The 22,071-nt window shown below is 41.1% G+C and overlaps 2 protein-coding genes across 2 annotated transcripts in view; one reads left to right on the top strand and one right to left on the bottom strand.

The window, feature by feature from the left end:
- Positions 1-22,071, bottom strand: part of astn2 (astrotactin 2) — a 253,457-nt gene that overhangs the window by 41,893 nt on the left and 189,493 nt on the right. Inside the window, exons 14-17 of the mRNA XM_023419585.2 lie at positions 20,570-20,694; positions 19,185-19,289; positions 18,746-18,925; positions 6,010-6,332 (exon numbers count right to left, since the gene is read on the bottom strand). Coding sequence (XP_023275353.1) covers positions 6,010-6,332; positions 18,746-18,925; positions 19,185-19,289; positions 20,570-20,694 — 733 coding nt within the window. The remainder of the gene's footprint in view (positions 1-6,009; positions 6,333-18,745; positions 18,926-19,184; positions 19,290-20,569; positions 20,695-22,071) is intronic.
- Positions 10,660-16,965, top strand: trim32 (tripartite motif containing 32). Its single transcript, XM_023419587.2, has 2 exons — positions 10,660-10,738; positions 11,676-16,965. Exon 2 carries the CDS (start codon positions 11,688-11,690, stop codon positions 13,743-13,745), a length of 2,058 nt encoding a protein of 685 aa, XP_023275355.1. The 5' UTR covers positions 10,660-10,738; positions 11,676-11,687; the 3' UTR covers positions 13,746-16,965.

Below are 22,071 nucleotides of genomic sequence, written 5' to 3'. Positions count from 1 at the left end.
GTGGGTGGGGGGGACAGGAGGTAAAACAGGGATGAGGATTTAGAGAAAAGCAAGAAAAAGTGATAGTTAGCTAATGCATGTAAAGTGATGAAATGTCAAGTGTGTGGTGGTGGAGACAGCATTATGTCCTGCTGTTGCAAGAAAAAAAAAAAAACGGCTGGGGTCAGTAAGGAAAATCCTTTAGTGATTTGTAGAGACATATGGAAAGGCCCAGGAGAGAATACTCAATGCAGTTACTAGATCAGCCACAGCTGAAAAGCGGAGGATACCCTATACTTTATTGATTAACTAAAGATCATGCATTTCCCAGAACACTAAAGATCCATATACATTATGTGTTGGCGGGGTGAAAGTAAGTAACAAACCTAATCTTGGTCTATGCTTCATGTTTGAAAAGCAAGTGTTTTGACAAAGACGGTCCTGCTGGAGCGTTGACTGTAACAGTGTAAGACAGTTTATGTGCAGTCACGACAGATTCGCTTTCAGGAACTGGTGATGCCCCTATGGTTACAATAACACATGGTTTTACCGTTTCACAAATATGCCACGATTCATCTGCATTGACCTTATCGATACTGAACAAATTGAGCTGAAATGTAATCACCCCCTGCTTTGAGAAGAAGACAAGATCAGTGAGCAGCGAGGCCACTGAGCATCAGCAACAGCTCCAGCCGCAAATTCCAAGCCTTGACGTCATTTGGGCCGGGCAGACTCACTGGCACCAAAATACTATTTGGACCTTTCACTTTCGTGGAAGCCTGTCGTGACTTACAAGAAGGCAAGGGAGGCCATTGTGACCTCTTTAATGTATTAATCTGTTTGTCTAGTCTAAGCCGACCATATTACTGTCTATCTTCAGAGGCTAATACATGAAAACACTGGCCAGCTGGCCCACAGTATTGATTTATAAGATGATCACCACTGGTTGTAAAGAGTCTAAGTCAGCACACACAGGACACCATCAATGGTGACCTAACTGTGCGTGTGTGTGTATGTTTGTGTGTGCGTGCGCACACGAATGCGTTTATGGGACCCTTCAAATCATTTAACGCTAATGGTGTTAACAGAGGAACCAATGGGCTGTTTCTAGGAACCTTATCAAAAGAACTTCCAGGAAAATGGACACAGGGGACAGATGGGAGGGTGGTTCACCCAGAGGTGGATGGGGGATTGCCATGTCACTGGAGAACCCTCTAACAGCAGGTATTGTTTTTCAGGTGTGTCATCTCTGTCTGCTAACTTGACCTGACATTGCCAGCAATGTCAATTACACTATTACTGTCTTACGTTTTATTGTGTGTAACAAAACAGCAATCTTAGCCAACAATAACAAAGCCAACACAGAAAGGGAATAAAACACAATTATGAGCAAATAAAACTTGTTTTCAGTTATGATTTAATGATATAACAAACACTGGGATTTCATGCTCTGTGTAGAAATTTTCTTGTGTCCTTACCACTTGATGAATCTAACAAATGTGTATATATTTGTTTTCAAGTGCTCTGTTATTTTGACTAATAGTCTTAATGAAATATCAAAAGAAAAGTTACTTGATACTTGGTGAAACCACAGCGCAAAGACTGTGGATTTCATCCATCCAAGGTATCTCTTAATGGCCAATATAAACAGGAGGAATGATTACAACATACAAAATCTTTTACAATTTCAGATGGGCACCTGACTATTGTTTTTAGACAGTCTCTGCAAATTGCAAACCTATCCTATAATGGAGTGATTACCAATGCTGCCTTTGTATCATTCATTGTCAAAGCACATAGGCTAGATGAGTAACAGGGGATTTTTGGGCTTGGGCTAGGGCTTGGATCTTTCTTTCTGATTTAGTGTCACTGCAGTCAATTTGTAGCAAAAAGGACAAGTCTGCACTCCTGCTGATGCAATAAGGTTTTATGGACCAAATGTTGACTACAACATAGTAGGTACAAGTCATACAGGGTCTATATGCATCTCTTTGATGACCTAAAGGAGCTTGCACTCTCCTTGGTACTGAAAAGATGTCTCTGGAATCAAAACATTTTTTTTTTTTTTTTTTTTTTAAAATGTGTGAATTATGCTGTGTGGTAGATTATTGCCTATAGAATGGGAAAATGCTGGCTGCATGCTACTAGACACTGGGCATACTTTGGCTTGTGTTCATGATTATGTTCACTCCACTAATAACTGGATACTGCACTGGTTAAAAAAAAAGTCCCCAAAAAGCAAGCTCCTCCCACCCTTTGCAAATATATATTTTTATGCTGTGTAACGCTGCCACCTCTTTCGTTTTGGTGCAGACACATTGTTGCTCCTCGGAGCCCCTCCTGCCCCTCCTGAAAAAATTCTAGACACGCCCCTGCGAGGAGCTGCAGTAGTGCGTTATGGTGAGAGAATGACAGCATTCTGACCCATTAAACTCACAACCAATTTGTTCAAAAGGTTTGCCATAATTCAGTCACAGCAACACGGGACATAGGTCCACTGGCAAGCTCCACAGGCGTAAGCTTATTTATTTATCCACTGAGGTATTTTTCTCTGGCACTAAAACAGGGGAGTATCTGTGTGCGTGTGTGTATTTGCATGCACACTCCAGGCCTGTAAGCAAGACCACCTTAGTCGAGTCCAAGCCAATTACAAAACCAGTTCCAGTCGCATTCAAGTCAAGACCAGATTTAAAGCGAGCCAAGTCTGAGAGGGAGTAAACCTCAAACCTTTCCTTCCAAATGCAAAACATACTAACTGAGTATCTTACAGACCACTTGAGATAATGAAGTATCAACAAATTTAGCGATACATGCAACTGATGAATGCATAAGCAAGTTAACTACAGGTTTTTACAGGTGAAATTCCTTCTATTGCTAAAAAGACCCAATCTAAAATAAACCCAATAATAAAATGATAATAATAATAATAATAGCAATACAATGGAAGTGAATAGAAGTTTATTAGAACTTCTACCTACTGAAGAAATAGTCCCTGTTACAACAGTTGACTTATCAAAGAATTATCCAGAATTAAACACTGCATCTGGAAAAAAATATTGCAGTTATATTTTTTTAAATGTCGTTTTCATTTGGATGTAGGAGGTAGATATCACAAAATCGTCAACAGTTTTAAGTGGAACTATTTGCACGGATAGATACTATAAGAGGTGAGTTTCTCTCTGTCCGGGTGCATCAAATTTAACATGTTTTTAGGAAATACCCAGATAACTATCCACCGTTGTCTGATAGGATCAGTCTTTCAGGTATTATTTTCCCCAAATCCTTAACTAGTCAATGGTAATGTCAGTACTTGGCACATGCACAAAGAAATACTTTATTCCCCATTCTCCTCTTTGACAGAGCCACACAGACTAAGCAAAGGAGAGGGCAGACATGCCAGTCTACTTTTCTGCCATTTAGTTGTGTTTCTTTTCAGTCCTGCTAGTGGTCTTTTCAAAGAAGGGGTAATTTCACACTGTAACAAAATCCCCCTCTGGCTTAATAATGAGGAGATTGATGTGAAAGGGACATGACATGTCCTGTCAAACAGTCAGGCAGCCAGAGAGAGGCCACTGAAAGATGCAGGTAGCTGAGAGAGGAGGGAGAATAGGAGCCAAAGAAAGAGTGACAGGTCCATGTAAGTCCAGTATTGGGCAAACGCGGATGCATGCATACAAATAGGTATATACATATAAGTATGACCTAATCATAAACTGGACAACTAAGCCTCTATTTTGATTGCATCAGTAGGTTTAAGGTAAAAAAAAAAAAGAAAGAAAAAAAGAACCTCATCTCTGGGAAAGCTTTTGCAACACGGCAGCCGTCTTTCCCGACAGACCCAGCCAAGTAGAAAGACAGTCTCAAGTAAAAGTGTGTGTGACAGAGACACACACAAATACGAAGAGAGAGAGAGAGAGACAGAGACAGAGACAGAGAGAGAGAGAGAGAAAGAGAGAGCGAGTGGTTGTGTGTGTGGAGGAGCAGGTTGTTGTGTCGCTCGTCTCTAATGCAATATACGTATGTGCCTTTCAGAGTAGCAGCAGCAGCAGTTGCGGCCAGGAGAAGAAGAGAAAAGAGAGGAAAAGAGGAGCAGAGTGATGGACTCCCCTCCCTCCCAAGAGGTCGATGACATCAATAAGAAGCTAATAATCCTGCCTCAAGCTACCTCAGAGGGGCTTGCCAGAGCGATCCACTGCAGTCTACCCCTTCTCCTCCTCCTCATACATCTCTACATCCCCAGAAGACCACGGGTTGGGCAGGGGGGAGAGAGAAGGATGGATAGTGAGGTGTTTGGAAGAGAGGGAAAAGAGACATTTTGCTCTTCCTCACGTTTAGCTATCGATGAGGCCCACTAGGGACCGTCTGCTATTGATTGTGCCTTCTTTTCATTGGGGCTGTGGTGCTTGTTATGGGTGGCACGTATAGGGGGCTTTGTGGCTTTGTTGTGTGTCTGTGTGTGATATGAGTGTGTGTGTGTGTGTGTGTGTGTGTGTGTGTGTGTGTGTGTGTATGTTCATGAGTGCATGTATATATATATATATATATATATATATATATGAAATGTGTGTGTGTGTGTGTGTGTGTGTGTGTGTGTGTGTGTGTGTGCGTGCATGCGTGTGTGCACACATGTTTGCCTCTGGTATTGTTGTTGCCTGCAGTAATTTCAGAAGGTAAGGTAATTAGATGCTTGATTGGGGTGGGGGGTGGCGGCGTGAACCAGTCTGCTCCCTATGGCGTGTGCATGGGTGTGTGTTGGGTGTGAGTCACCTGCAAACAGCTCTGCGTTGGCTTACACACGCACAGAGGAGACATGCACCGGATGCTAGGTAGCGAGACAATGTCAAGATGAAATCCAAACAGAGCAGAATGTGGTAAACTAAATGTCAAGTGAAGCCAGAGCCCCCTTCTAAATTACCTTATGGAAAAGAAATCCGATATGATTAACTTGCACAAAGATCCAAAGACTTCTCATACAGGATGAATCATACACACAACATGTGGCTATTAAGCTGATATTACATTCAGCTGTGTATGCTTGTTTAGAAACAGACACACATACATATCTCACACATATACACACCGACTTCCCCACAAGAGGAGAAAACCATGATGTCATCGTTTTTATGCCCTCTGTATTACAGTGTTCATTTCCAGTGGACAAAGTTAGCCAACTAATGCCACCTAGAGGTGAATCATTACAACTGCATCAGTTAGACGACAGTACACATGTACAGTATGAAAGAAGGACTATGCCACCACCGCATGGCATGACACTGGGGAAAAGTAAAATATACTGAACATTAAGCATTCACCTCCTGCACAAACAGGGCAGCCGAACATGTGTTTTAATTTGCTTCACACTGACAATAGGCGTTTGCAGACGTTGCAGCATAATCACATGCCAACTTTTATTTATTTTAATTACTCATTTTTAATAAATTGACACCGTTTACAATCATATAAACTAACCACTCATACAATGTCATGAATGAATTTAAAGGAAACCCTATTGATGACATTATGTCGATGTTCATTCCTCTTATTCAACAATATGTTTGATGTTACAATGTACTGATGAAAGTTGATTCCTGGATGTGGATGTTTTTGCTCTCGGTGGGTCTGTTGATGCGTCACATCTCTTGACTTGATTCCCCAGTTATACGGTCACTTTCTCATCCTCTCTCTCTCTTTCTCTCTCCTTCACACACGTGCACACAAGCAGACACACAAACACAAACACATTCTTATCTTTTTTTACAATATTTGTGGAGGCCCGTCGTTAAGTTAATGCCATTCAGATAATTCCCCAGCCCTTTACCCTGATTTTAACCATCACAAGTGAAGGCCTAACCCTGACCTGAGCCTAATTCTATTCTCAACCCTAAAACTAAGTCTTAACCCTCAAACAACTCTTTGAAGGTTTGTCAGAAAGTGAGAACTAGTCAAAATTTAGTCACTTTCCCAAAAGGTATAAAACTCAAACTGGTCCTAACAATGTAGAGCTACACACGCCCCATGTTGCTTTCTCACCTCTTTGGTGACGTTGTCTTGGACCAGACTGTAGAGGGGCACCACGCGGCTGACTTCCAGCAGCACAGGGATGGGGGAAGGCTGCTCTCCGCTCCTGCCGTTACCACTGCGGCCTCTCCCTGACACTCCTCCCATCATGGTCTGGTGATGGCACAGGTGGCAGCCAGCTGGACAGCTGCCCTTCTCCTCGCAGCGGATCTCCACGCCACTCACCATGTCGTCAGACAACAGCTGGCTCTTCTGCAGCGCAGACAGGTAGCTGATGAAGGGAACCGACTTCAGCTCTCGCCGCCCTCCTCCTCCGACCCCTTGGTCTGTTGCCTCTGGAGGGGTAGGCAGGAAAGGAAGGGGGGATACGTGGGTATAGGTAGAAGGGGGGTGCAGGTAAAGATAAACAAAGTTAACAACAATAACATTCATTCCAGGAAGTGTGCATTCACACCACAGCTATTTATTTCACTTCCACTGCATTTTTTTTCCAAATTACAAAAGCAATCCCCTCTTCCTCAACTTTCTCTTATCTTTATTATTTCCATAAAGCAGTTTATGAGTTTTAATTTGGACTAGCAAAGAACATTCACAGTCCCTCAGTTGGATAGAGTATCCGCATCTGGATTTATTTTGCTTGCTGCCAAGGAAAAGAAGAAAAAACAACAACTAATCCCTTACTGTCATCAGCTTTCATGGACAAAGGATGAATGGGAGGGTGGAGGGAGGGGTGTCACTAGCTTCTTCTCCTGAGTGTCAATTACCACTGTTTGATGTTCTCACTGGAGTTGGGGAGGGGGGGATTCTTTCTCATCATTTCCTCTTTCAGCGAGAAAACAACACACCATGCGGAGAGAGGAGACAGCGACAGAAGCAGGGGAGGAGTAGAAACAGGAGGGAATGCTATTTGGGTGTTGAGTGATTCATTTGGAGGACACATCAGGCCACATGTTACAATGGAGCAGATCTGCCATCTGTGCTGATGTGGCAGATGTGCTTTTGTGTGTATTTGCTTTACAAGAATAGAAGAAACACATTCGAGTCTTCCAAATGAGTGAGACAGGATTCTTTCTAATGACAAAAAAAAAAAAAAAAAAAGTGTATTAAAGTTGGGATTACTGGCTTATGATGTGCCACTGAGACATTGTGCATCATCAGTCACTGCTACAAAATGTGGAGAAACCATAATGTGTGATTGGGGTTTAAAACACTGAATATGGGTTACACTTCAATGTAGGTTGTTAGGGTATTGAATAACCTGCAGATTAATGAACCTTTTTGTCCGAATGAAAAAACAGACAAGAATAAATGTATAAAAATACAAATGTCTAAGTTACGATCACACCCCCCCCACTCATGATGACACACACACGGATGGATTGATCAGATTACCAATGTTTACATTATTATATAAGCGCATATAAAACACACACATACACCTACAAACCAAGAAATAACAAGGGTGAGGGTTAGACAGCAGGAAAAAACGTTTAAATTGTTCAGAGTGTGTTAATTGAGATCAATTAGGTAATAGTTTTAATGACAGTGAAATCAAATATCCCTTAAGTATTCTTGGTGGGAAAAAGACATACAGTGCATGAACTATAAACTACCGTGTGTGCGTGTTTGCGTGAGAGACAGAGAGAAACAAGTATTAATGTGTTGAAATGTGCCAATTTCCCTTGGAGTCCTGTAACATCAACACTTTTAAATAAGTTAACCCGAGACACGAAAAGGGTGTGTAAACTTTCAACCTTTCATTTCTCAAACACATACACAAGCCAACACATGTGCTTTACCAGCGAGCATTTAACAGCTCTGAGAAAAACAGAACACAGGTGGGGATGTTTTCAAGGGCTATTTTCTAACTAAAATTATCTGCAGGGGGAAAAAAATCACGGAGGTGTCACGTTGACATGATATTTCAACCATGCAAACACTAAATACAAAAATTATCTAATTACAGTGTATTTCGAATGAGTTTTCAATTTCAAGTAAAAGAGAACAAAATGCCTCAATGTAACAAAAAGTTTTGTTTCTTTTTGACATTGCAAAATCACATGATTACAGATCATGTAAAACTGTTTAAAAAAAGGCCGTGTTCTGTTGAATTGTTAAAAGACTAAAATGGCTTTACATTAATTATTAACATGCACATATAAAATTCCTAAATTATTCATTTACATACTTTAGCATTTAAATGAAATTAAATGATGAAAACAAGAACAGAGAAGAAAGTAGCTAAAAGTAAAACTAATTTTAACGTAGCTATTTTACTTATTTATTTTAGTTAACTTAGCTTTTTTCTATCTGAACAATATGTAACTCACTAATTAAAAGTACATAATACTGATTAGAAATGTAACATTTTAAGACAAGAAAATGGTTATAGCTAAGAGGCTAGAAGACTTCATAACCAATATTAAAAACTAGCTGGCAGTATAAAATGTATTATTGTAACAAATATATATAATAGAATATATTGGTATTAGTTAGAAAAGAAAAAAAACAATGATGCATAGTATTCAATTATTCAATGAAAAGTGCACCACAGGTCACTGGAACTTCCAAATTCCCAGAAAAAAACATTAAGGACTTATGTCCTAAATTGTAGCTATGATCCTGTCGTGTACGTTTGTGTGTGAGAGGGGATTGTCTGTACATACATCTATTTATGTATGTCTTTGTGGTTTACTCCCTGTGTGTGTCTATAAGACACTGGCAAGCAGTTGAAAGGGTGGGTGGTAACTTCAGTATGTAAACAGGCTCAAGGGGTGGCCCAAGAGCCCAATTACATGCATTTCTTGAGGCAACACAGACACAGAAAGGAGCTGTCGTCACCCAGCTCTCACAATAAAGCCCTGTAGGTCAGACTGGCTGTGGCTAGCCAGGCTAATTCACTCTTTAATTGATTTCACCCCTGATGACAATTGTTTACATCTATGTTAACAGCTGCATTTCATGAAATATTTGGCACTGTCAAGTATTTATGGGAAACAAAACATAATTGAGGCAATATGATTGTCAAAGTACGCTGACATCAGGGCCTTACTTCCTGTACAATCTTGTTTTCTCTGTTTCTGAATTTACTGTTGGATTTTTACAACTTCTTCTTGGTTTGGTTAAGTGTCTTTAAAGTAAATCACATTTTGAGCCTGGTATAGTAAGCTGATGTAACATGTAATTTCCTTCTGGGATCACTGAAATGCTATGTCTGTGTGTGTGTTTATTTGTGTTCGTGCAATGTACAGTTTCACTGAAATTACCAAAGGCGACACCCTTCACAAGGAGAAATTAAATTGGACCACATGTATTTTTGTGCGGTTATGGGGCTGTCTCTTATACACATCTCCGGTCATCTGACACAGTGAAGAGATGAATGGAGTGAATTTCACTGCCATTGATCTTGTACTGCCTTTGTTAATTAAAAATTCTTTCTAGACTGGTTGCTGTATAATTACTCATCAGGGACACAGCCCCTCTGGCCAGGGTTATGTTGCCCAGGCAACAACAACAAAGGTGTCAAATATCTTCCATAGCAATTTAATACAGATGTTGTTGATATGGTTGCTGTTGGCATTGTTGTTTTTGCTTAATTAAAACAGCAGCAAGTGCTAGATGTACCACAGACCTCCGATTTTAACAGGCCCTTGTTATATCTAGATCATACTCATTCATTTTTACACACTTATTTTTAACATAATACCCGTATAATATGAGGGGCATATACTATTAAAATGTGTAGTCTGTCTGCAAGTAAGCTTTACCATTAAAACTGAAACTTGTTATACTTGACTGTGAAAATTAACTTGAACAGCATTACCCTGCAACATCCATTCAGCAGGATAAAATATAAAAACATGTTAAATGACTAAAATGCATTTTCCACATTTCTTTAAATCATATTTGTTTTAAAATTGCTTATCCAAAGAAAAACAGACACTTTCTTAGATGGTCCTAACCCCCATACTTAAACTCACTGTGTGGGAGAAGAGGTTGCATGAACATCTTCTAGTGGACTTACTCTGACATCTAGTGGTCCATCTCTATACTTACTGGCTTACATTTAAAAACTGCAAGATTTGATCAACATCTGGATGTTTTCAAATGCAGCTGTAGCCTATGGGCAGTACTTAAGGTTCTCTCTGTTACACTCATTTTCTAAGTTACAGGTCTGTTTACTTACTCACTCAAGTTAACAAATCTTACATGTTCGACTATTTGCAAGATAGACCGATAGATTCAATGACAGAGTTCGTCTTCCCAGTGAAAGTGACAACTGTTTCCTTTCAGGCTAAGTTACATTATATTTAATAAGTATGACACAAATCACTTTCCTGATAAAATCACAATCTTGGTAGGAGGACTATAGGCCATTTAGAGTGCGTACTGTGCAAGAAAATCAATAAAATCCAATTTTCTTGACAAAAACTTTTGCCCCCTGTTCCGTGTGAATGACGGAATGTTGTGAACCAGTAAAACCCCATGAACTGCATCAGGACCATGGCATGGACCATGGCTGCCTCGCCGGGACGCCGGCGTGCTCGTGTACAAGCCTACACAGCAGCCAATCAAAACAACCGTCCGGCTCGGAGCTGTGCGTAAGGCGTAATAACATACCGGGTGCGCACACGTGACGTCGTCAACACTGCAGTTTCTCACTAGCAGCTGCAGTAGCAGAAACACAGCACGCCCATCAAAACCTCTGTACTTCCAAACAACTGACTTTGGAGAAAAAAAGGTAATGTTTTAAAGCAGAAACGTCTAAAGAGATACAGCACGATGAGCCGCACATCTTATATTTGAATGCACGTTCATCGAAATCAGCCCTGTCATGTTGTTGAATAACATTGTCGAGTTGTGTTTAAGGACAGCGTTAACGTTTCCTGTCATGTAGAGAGGCCTCCGATTTACTTGTCCAAAATTGGACAATTCACAATGTAGTTCGTTTAAAGTCTGTACTGGAAGGTCATCCTATTTTTAGGCAACACGAGAGCATGATGGTGGCGACTAGATATAACCTAGTTAGCTTGCTTATCACATTGCTTGTCATTAGCGTTGCGTGGAAGGATCGTGTGTCCATTAGCCCAGTGATACAGTAAATAACAACAACTAGTCAATTAGCTTCCTTATCATTCTCATCGCTGCTTTATTGTGGAAGCTCGTTTTTGCTAGCAAGAGGATGTAGCCAGTTATAACGAATATTAGCGTTGCTTAGTGAATAACATTCTCTGTTGAGTAACGTTAAGTTGGCATCCCACTTCTTAACTGGTCACCCAATAAGTCATTTTCGGTGTCTATTTATGTCAGCTACACTGCGACAACTAGCTACTTTCAAATAGTGAAGGACTAGCTTGCAGTGCTAGTTATAGCTCGTCACATACCTATTCATTTCCCTATCAAATAAAGCTGCAAACTAGGCAACTAGCGTTAGAGTTGTGGCAGTGAATGCATCACATAAGCATCTGACTTCATCGGATGATTTAGATTTCCTTTTCCTATCACTACAATATTCTGCTGCATCCAATATAATATGCAACAGTGTTCACATAGTTTTTGCTCACAAGTTATTGACATATTTTTTTACCTCTCACTCTAAGTAGAATTTCACACAGAATAGTGAAATATTGAAAACACACATTAAAAATATTTCCTTTTGTTGTTTTTTCTCACCCAAGGGAAGGACCATAATGGCGTGGGCATCATCCCCGCTGGACCCAGACCTAATGAGGGAGATTCTTGAGTGCCCTATCTGCCTGGAGACTTACAACCAGGAACAAATGAGACCCAAACTCCTGCAGTGTGGTCACACAGTATGCCGGCAGTGTCTAGAGAAGCTGCTGGCTAATACCATCAACGGTGTGCGCTGCCCCTTCTGTAGCAAGGTCTCCCGTATGAGCAGTATTTCCCAGCTGGCCGATAATCTCACTGTGCTTAAGATCATAGATTGTACTACGTCCTGCAGTGCTGCTGCTGCTGCCCTCATGTGCAAGTCCTGCTGCAACCGTCTACCACGACAATACTGCCATGACTGTGCCATAGTCCTCTGTGAGCTCTGCAAAGGGGATGGCCACCTGCATCAAGGCCATTCAGTCCAGCCGATTAGGGTGGCTGCTGAACAGCGTCGTAAAGAACTGGGTGGCAAGCTTGCTGCTCTGCGTGATGTTATGGGTGAAATTCAGAAGAAAAAAGCAACTATTGACAACATTTCCAAGTCTCTGAGACTTAAGTACCGGGCAGTGCAGCAGGACTATGCTACAGCTGAGCTACGTCTTCAAGAGGAACTCAGCAGGTCACGAAGGGCATTCACAGCTTCCATGGCAGAAGTGGAAAAGCTCAATGGACAGGTCCTGGAGGAGCAGACGTACCTTCTTAACATTGCAGAGGTAAAAGTGGTGTCCCGCTGTGATTATCTGACAATGCGGGTGAGGCAGAGTGACATCGCCTTGCTGAAAGATGATGGTGGAGGCAGTGATGATGAAGAGCTGGATCTGAGGAGCAGCTTGCCCACCATGTTTCAGCTGCAAGAACAAGAGCTAATCCAAACAGAGCACTCCAAGCCCGTAGAAGTGGGCCAGTTGACCACTAACACTTACACTGTCAATACAGATGACGAGGAGAGTGGGTTGGAGATTGCACTTGAAGGTGATGTAGATGGTGTAACTGGGGCAGCAGGGGCTATCAGTGGTGCAATGGGGGCTCCAGTGGATCTTTACCGAGATATTGACATGGTTGCAGCTGTAGAGGAGGCAGTGTGTGGTTCACCTGGCAGCTTTAAATCAAAGTCCCTGGATGCAGGTGGAGGATCGCCTGGAGGAGCTGGAGCAAGTTCAGGGCCCCCAGTCTGCCAGTTTGTGAAGAAGATGGGTTGTAAGGGAACTTTACCTGGTATGTTCAATTTACCTGTCAGCATCTGTGTAACAACTCAAGGTGAGGTGCTGGTGGCCGACCGTGGGAACTACCGTGTTCAGATATTTAATCGCAAAGGTTTCCAGCGTGAGATCCGCCGCAACGCCAGTAGCATTGACAACTTTGTCCTGAGCTTCCTTGGGGCTGACTTGCCTAACCTAATCCCCTTATCTATTGCTGTCACTCCTCAAGGTCTGATTGGGGTAACTGACAACTACGATAACTCAGTTAAAGTCTACACTATGGATGGACATTGCGTAGCTTGCCACAAGAACCAACTGATTAAACCCTGGGGCATTACTGCCATGCCATCGGGCCAGTTTGTGGTGTCAGATGTGGAAGGCGGCAAGCTGTGGTGTCTAGCAGTGGACCGCAATGTGGGTGTGGTCAGCTACAACCGACTGTGCTCTGCTGTGCGGCCAAAGTTCGTGACATGCGATGCAGCTGGAACAGTCTATTTCACCCAAGGCCTGGCCCTGAACTTTGAGAAACGTCACAATGAGCCCCACCTGGAGGGTGGCTTCTCCATTGGTTCAGTGGGTTCTGATGGCCAGCTGGGCAAGCAGCTCAGCCATTTCTTCTCAGAGACTGAGGACTTCCGCTGTATCACTGGCATGTGTGTGGATGCCAATGGGGATTTGCTGGTAACAGACAGTGGCAGGAAAGAAATCCTCCAGTTTCCCAAAGAGGGTGGATTCAAAATTCTCATCCAGGAAGGGCTGACTTGTCCTGTGGGAGTGGCGACCACCCAGAAAGGACAGCTGCTAGTGCTGGATTGTTGGGACCACTGTGTCAAAGTCTACTCATACATTCAGAGGAGGCACTCCTCCACTTCTTAGAGGAACAATCCAGTCTATCTGCACATGAGCGTGTGAGGTTTTGTAGGTATGTGTTGGTAGGTGTGTCGGGAATTTTGAAAAAGGTAGAAACACACTGTCACATCTGTCACTTTAGTTTGGCTGCAGTCCAAACAATTTTCACTCCAGCTTTCTATGGGTTATTTAATGAATGTTCTAGTCAGTTTGGTTCAGTTTAAAGCCTACTGGATTTTAATTTAATACCTCAAATTAAAAATCAGCTAATTAAGCTGCCTCTTACCTGGTTATTTTAATGGATCACTGCACTAAAAACAGACCTTTTTATGTCGAAGAATCCTGGCACAAGTTGTCACATTACAGTAAGCAAAAGAAGCCATTGATGTCAAAGCTAATGCAGGCACAAAGTAAGGATGATTTTCCCTCGTCTATTATTGGCTGCTATATCCACCATTCAGCCTGACTCTCTGTGATGCATGGCTTTCACAGATTTGGCTCGGCATTGCAACAGAAAACAAAAAAAAAAAAAACACGGGAGGAAGAAGAGCAGAAAATGAACGTGTATTTACATATGAAATAAAGCATACCAAGGCTTTTGGCCTCTGAAGCACTTTATTATCGACACGTCACTGTTTCCTAATGTTAGGTTTTAGTAGCACAGACTAACATTGATGTTGCTGAATGCAGCTGGCAGCTTTAAAAGTTTATCATGCAGTTAGCTAACGGCAAAACAGTAACTACGTATCAGCATTCATCAAATTGCATTCAGTAACATTCAGGGAACATTATGTGTAGAATATTAAGTTACCTGCAGGAAAGAAGGTGGAACTATAAAATCACAGCATGTCCTGTGGAGGAAAGCTTGGTAATACTGGGCAATAGTAATACGTCATTTATTGGTCTCCCGGGGGTTACCTAAAATTTTTCACTGACATTGTCAGAACAAATCTTTTGTGTCAGCACATTATAGGAAAAACAAAGACACTATCATCTGGTAAAGTAGTCTTATCGTTTGGGTTGCTGAGTTAATTCAATCAGAATTAGGGTCACTGATGTTTAATTTCTAGACTGCATTATTATCATTATAATTTTTTCTGGTAGTTATTAACACTGTCTTGCTAGCCTGTGGACACCAGCCACAACCTGAGTAACTGGTTTAGAACAAAATGGAGCAGTGTGTCTGCGGCATTGACATTTTCAGAGCAAACATACTAACATCTATTGTCTGGTCCACAAAGCCTATTGTCTGCATATGTCTTCTTATTCAACCTCCTGCTAGTGACTTCCCAGCCACAGCTTCCCTTACTGGGTCACACAGAGGCAAGTTGAAATAACATCTGCAAGATGAAATTCTTGTCATCTAATCCGGATCCTATTCCAGTCATGCATCTCACCTCAATTTCAGGCCTCTGCATCCCTTTCTGTCTGCTTTTTGTTTTAACCTGCAGCATTGAGGTTAGTGTTAAGCGATTTTATGTATGATCACAGACACTGTAGCTTCTCTTTCTATTCACCATCCAGCCCTACATGGATATATCTTTGGCACAATTTAAGTCAGTGAATAGATGACGAGATGGTTTGCTGCAACTGTCAGACAGAGCAGTGTCCATTAATAAAAAAGTTGTGTCCATTAATAACAGTTGCAAAGTTCTACGGTCCCAGATGACTTTTGTAGCTTGCAAGGCCCTTAAATGTGCAAGACTGGGTCCCTCGGCTCTGTTTGTCCTATTACATAACTGTCTTCACATTACTTATGTTACTATGCCAGTACAACCAACACTAAATAACTCATGCACTAAGACCACATTAAGCATAAGGGCACAGCAGACATCTACAACCTGAATAATGTTTACAAGCTTTGTTTAAACCCAATGTTCATTCCAGAGAACTTGTTCCATTGCCTCTTTTTCCTCACTTCTGGACTGTGGTTACATGGGGCAGGGACTGGCAGGAGTGTTCAGAATAGCACTACTAGGATAATGACGAGTGAAAACTCCAGCATCACACACACACACACACACACACACACACACCAAATGTGGCTTTGTTACACTGGGATGTTGGTTCCGTGTCGCTGTGTCTCCCTCAGGTTTCTATTCAACACTAGACAACTGCAGCCTGAGTTCTCAAGTGTTAGATAGATATGGTAAAGACAACAGCCATATATAGTCTTTTGCTAGTTAGTGCTAGTGTTAGTTAAAATGGGTCTCTATCAGCATGCATTTTATGTATTATTTTATCATGTAAATTAATTGAATTTTTGAGTCCATAAGAAGCATGAAAGAGATTATACTTTCAGGTAAAATAACAATAAAAGACACCTTTAATCAAGAAATTTAGTGGCCTAAATATGGGGAATCAAGTTAATCATTGAAACCCACTTAATAATACTGTATGTAACATATTCTATGTCCGTAAAGTCATAAATAGTAAATATTCCTGCTCTGAGGCAATACGTATCTTCCAGTCCAGGTTTGCTCATAAGAGCATGTTGCATACTGATTCAGCTTCAGCCTTAAAATTGAATAATTTCACAAAGCTGACCTTAACTCTGCACCTGGGGCCCTATTAAACAGTAACATACAAATACACCTATCTGAGAATCAAATCGTAAAAACACATTGTGTATTTAATATTTCTACATAAACAAAAAGATTAGGAGAAAAAAAACCTAGAACTGAATTTTAAGTATCAGGTGAAGTCTGTCACAGTCACATTCTTGTGCTTTTTTTCTTTTTACATGATGTATTTGTTTTATTGTTAGGCCATGTTATATCTCAGAACTATATGAATTATGATTCATGATAGTCTCAGCTGCATGTCGACCTTACCATCAAAATATATTCTTTTTTTCAGTGCTTACACTGTATTCATGTGGTCTATAGAAATAGTCATTACTAGCGTATATACAGACTTACAATGACATGAAAAACGCATAAAATGCTAGAAAAATCAAGTGTCCTTGTGTCAGTGTGCTCAACATCAGTGTTTCACATTATCTGAATATGTTTTGTTGTATGTCATTGGAGAGAAGTTATTTCTTTAGCATACTTCTTCAGAGTTCCACTCATTTATACTATTGTCAATGAACCAAACTCCCACATCCTACAGGTGTTTTGTCCTTTTGGAGGCTGTGAAATTTTACAATGTGTTGAACACATAACAGAAATCTCTGTGTAGTCAAATTCATGTTTGTATTGTTGAATATCTGAGTGCAATAAACATTTATGAAACTACTGAAAAATAGGCAGCAAACTTTCTTCATAGCATTCTAACCTTTGTGTTCACTTATCGAATGATGTGTGTCTACCTTTACAATTTAGATTTCTGTGTGACTCTTATAGTGAAAGCAAACCTCTTGCTGCCAAAATTGTCTGGCTGTAGAACTCCATTCAGTCTTACTGAAGATAAAGTATCAATGAAATGTATGATCAAAAATAACAGTATTCAAGCAGCAGGATGCTCATTAATATATATTATATTATTGGATAAACATCGATGCGATAACATTACCGATAGAGATCAAGCTAATTTTGTGTAGTTTAATCTATAACAACCCTTTAAAGTAACTAGTACATAGAGAGTAGAAGTAAATGAATGGAAATACTTAAGAACGAATAGCTCAAAGTTGTACAGCACTTGAGCATATGTACTCATTTACTTTTCACCAATGTTTCAAATGTACCACTGAAAACAGCATGTTTTCAGTCAGGTTTTATGTACTTTATTTAGTCCAACTGCCTTCCCAGTCCTGGGTCTTTCATGCCAGGATAGGCACAGTATGTCATGGATTAGTAGAGTCAGGGAAATGCATGTTTTCATTTGATCAGGTGATTTTACCGATGTATCTCAGTCTAGATGTATTAAATTGAAATTTTATTCCTTTGTATCACATGGATCCCGTACTTGTCATAAAGCACGCTGGCTTTGAAAACAGATTTTTAAATTACATTACTCATTAAGGGGCTGTAGGTGTTCAATCCTGATCCTCATTAACCCCAAATCTATTTTTCTTTTTTTCGCTACAAGGTGAGTAAGTGTGTAATAGGTTTTATTTTGAAACCCAGGTGCCAATCAACAACACTGAAAATCTTGACTGAAAATCAGCATCTTTTTGGATGACAAATAAACAGGATTAAAAACACCATCTAAATGGGACAGTGCTGCAAGATGCTTTTGGGATGCGGTTAAGTCACACTGATGTTTCATTCAATTCATGCAGCTTATGCAGCCTCTTAACCAGAAGGCGAATTGAGGGAGGATGAAGTCTTTAAACATAACCCAGTTTAGTTTGTATTCAGACAAAGTGTAACCCCCCCCCCCCCCCCCCCCCCCTTCCTGTTCAATTATAGCAAATCCTGCTCTACTTCTCTTTCGTATTTGCAGTAGGTTGATTGCATTGAGTTAGAAAAGGTTCAGGTGTCCTGGTAACTCTTGATAGTAACCCCATCATATCTGAAGTTCCCGCTTTCATCCTTTCTTAAACATGGTCTATTCTCTTGTGTACAAGGGTGTGTAGGACTCAGTGGCATCTAGTGGTGAGATTGCAGATTGCACCCAACTGAATACCCCTTTTCCCTCATCCCTCCCTTTCCAAGCATGTAGGAGAAAATGTGGTGGCCATCAGGTAACGTAAAAAATGCAAAAGGCCCTCTCTGGAGATAGTGTTAGGTTTGTCAAATCTGGGCTACTGAAGAAACATGGCAGAGCAACATGGCAGGCTCCCTGGAAGGGAACCCACTACCTATGAAAAATTAAGGGCTCATTCTAAGATAAAGCAAACACAACCATTTGTAGTTTTAGGTTAATATTATATTCCACTTCTGCCAATAGATCCCCCTAAATCCAACACACTGGTCCTTTAAAGTTTAAAAAGATATGTTACATAAATCTCTCTGCCTTTGACAGAATTCCCCCCAAAATTTGATATGTCATGTGTGAGGATAGCTTCTCCGTTCAACTCTCTGGAATTCAGCATTCATGCTTTTCTTTTGGCCTTTCTCCCTGTCCGTCAGCATGCTCACCTTTCTGGTACTGCAGCCAGAGCTGCTGCTGGGCCTTCTTGCTGGGGAAGTAGATGCTGCAGCTGAGCTCAGAGCCGTACAGGGCCTCCGACACGTAGTGGCTGCCGTATTGCTGGAGAAAAGCCAGCAGCTCCTCGCGTGTGCTGTCTGCTGACAGTGTCTTCAGCACTTTGGAAAAGCCTACCAGGTCAATGTGTGATGTATGCACAATTAATGTCAAAATCAAGATCCATCAAGAGCAGACAAAAGTAGACAGACAGGTAGCTTGATAAATAGATGATAGTTGTTTGAATCAAATGTTGTAACTGACAACAAAATGCAGAATATATATTAAAACTATATAGGCTGGGCAGTAAATGCAACACAACTTTTATAATATGTACCTATGCAATGTTTTGTGATGCTAAGAAATCAACTGTCATATTTTTCAGGCACTTACCTGCAGATAAAGTAATGGAGCTGAGTTTGACTTTGTACAGATTGCTGCGTACTCTCCACTGTTGAACCATAGGGTAGCCGACTGCCTCGCTGAACTGGGCATCCCCTAAGAAAAACAGACAAGAGGAGGACAAGGAAATAAATTAAGACAGAAGGTAGTGGTATAGGAATGTCAATAAATACAACTATTTAAAACAAACGACTAAACTCAGATTCATAAAGAGCTGCCGAAGTTCAAAATGAATGAATAGATAAATAAAAACCATCATTTCATTTGAACAGTTTATTGCAGATCCATTGTTATCCATGATTGCCTTAACATCATTTATTATCACAGCCCATATCCCAGCTGCTCCTGGATCAATGGCAGATATACAGTGCAGCTCCAACTCCAATTGGATTGCTGACATTAAAAGTGAGAGCAATCTTGCCTTTCTATGCAATTCAATTACCAAACTTTCACACCAGTTTAGAACTAAAACCACAAAAGTGAAGAGCATAGGAAAAATAAAAAAATAAACTGCTTACAGGAACCTTGATTCTCTCCCTCTAGAAAGCTTTTGACACCTGAGGCATTCATGCACGGTAAAAAAGGGCAATTTAGTTTCTCTACGTGTGTCCAATTCTGGTAAAAGCAGGACCCCAGTAAAAAAAAATTATATATATATATATATCGCAGGGGTCAATGTGGACTAAATACCAATTTAGCTAATGGAGGGATTAGGGAGCAGAGGTGGAGGTGCAGGTTTCAAGCCTAATATTTACGTGAGTCTGTCCCCACCAGGATGAGGTGGAACAGCCGAGAAAAGGATAAAAGGATAAAGGGATAAAATGGGAGGTTAAGTGTTAGAGTTTACAAGGTCCCGTATATGTGTGTGTGTGTGTGTGTGTGTGTGTGTGTGTTAGATAGGGTTTAACAGCACAGTGGCACCAAAAGCATACTTACACACAAAGGACTTTGCACTCATATATTGCCACAAAACAGGCAATACATCAGCAACAAGAACACACTGACAGTTTGCATTTACCAGTTTCTACATAAAACTTGTTGTCTCCTCTCTCAGGTGTGTATAGCGACGCTCATCTGAACAAATGATAAAATGGGATTGGAGTCCGGAGCCTTAAAACTGATACATCGTTTAGGCTTTCCGTCTACATAATTCGTTCAAGATGAACGTGGGGGCTGCTTTTTGCTATTGACTTTAATCAGTTCGGAATTTATTAAGCCATAAACCATGACTGGATCTCAGAGAGATAATAGAGCTGCCACTGAAAAATGCAGTGAATCAAATGGCTCTCAACAATAGAGACAGGCGAGAAAGAAAAAAAAGCACATATCCACACACTTACTGTACACACACACACACACACACACCAAACACTCACCTGTGAGGAGCTGCAGGTTGGGCAGGGGCTCTGACAAGATGCCTCGACACTGTTCCTCTACCGGTAAGGGGATGACCATGAGACCATCGGCTAGCTGGGGAAAGTCCTTAATGAAGTTGTTGTCCCTGAGAGAGAGAGAGAGAGAGAGAAAGAAAGAAAGAAAGAAAGAAAGAAAGAAAGAAAGAAAGAAAGAAAGAAAGAAAAGGCAAACAGTTCTGGTATCACGTAGTCATTTTCAGTACAAATACAAACGCACGGCTTGCTAACACCTAGAACAATAACCGAGGTCCACAAAGGTCTAGTAACTATTTGTAATAAAAGGTTAACAGCCCATAGTGGCTTCCAAGCATCACACCTCTACTTTATTTATCTAAAGTTTGTACCTAACAGTCAGGGGTGCAGCTACACGCTCTGGAATCAGCTCAACAGCTCAACAACGGTTCACAACAAATATCTACAGTCCCTACATGTTCCTGTGGCCCATCCAGACGCTGGCCTCCTGAATCATTCACAGACAGGGATTTGGAGATTTCTCTTGCAAGCGTTTCTATTATAATCTTTTATGTGCTGATATTTTCCCCCGTCTCCCCTGCCTCACAGAGGTTAGACTAAAGGAGCTAGGGGTCATCGGCTGCGTGTAATTATTGATAAAATATTTGACCTTTAAACGCGACAAGGTGTACCTGTTGTTTAATGTCTTGTCGTCATGGTAATTTGTTCCAGCCATGAAGCGACAGAGTTCCTCACCGTAAACAACAGTAGCATGGGGTACAAAGTCGCGCGCGCGTGTGTGTATGCATGTGCGATGCTTGGTGGTGCAATAAAGACAACAGTTGTGTGCCCCTGTTTGAGGGCAGAACAGAGAGCTGCGACCCAGATAAAAAACAGACCCCTTGGACTCTCTCTCTCTCTCTCTTGCTTTCTCTCTGCTGGAGACGATAAGTACAAGAAAGAATGGAAATAAGAAAGGAACTGTGAAATGTTGGGAGGGGAGGGCAGAAAGAGAGAATCCACATACTTTACTACAGAGAGAGGTAACTAAGAACATCCAGAAATACACACACAGCTGATATTTTGAGGAGCATATTAGCTCTAAACATGTAATATCCTTGTGGACAAATCATTTGCAAAGTAAATAGTAATTGTGAATGTTGAGCTCCATTTTTTGTTGAGGAGATAGACCATTCTGGTTAAACCAAAGCAGCTGTGGTTCATTTCCTGTCAAAAAAAAAAAAAAGATGAGTTGTCTTCCTGCAGTCTGAGAGCATTGCAAGCAGCAGCAACCTATTTCCCATAATCCACTTTTATGGGACCAAGTCTCAGAGCACAGACCTTGCGCCATGGAGACTCAGGGGGTGTAGCTTCACTCTTCTTGATATCAATTTTTCATCCTGTTCCTTTCTTTCCTGTCTCTCTCTCTCTCTCCCTCTCTCTCTCCCTCTGTGCTTCCTCTAACCACAAAGCCTGTTAGATGCAATCACAGCCTTAGTGTTACAATGAAG

This window comes from Seriola lalandi, unplaced genomic scaffold (assembly GCF_002814215.2).
Source record: "Seriola lalandi dorsalis isolate HSWRI2012SDOR001 ecotype SW California unplaced genomic scaffold, Sedor1 jcf7180002054606, whole genome shotgun sequence".
NCBI lineage: Eukaryota > Metazoa > Chordata > Actinopteri > Carangiformes > Carangidae > Seriola > Seriola lalandi.
This window is presented reverse-complemented; position numbering and strand designations above follow the sequence as displayed.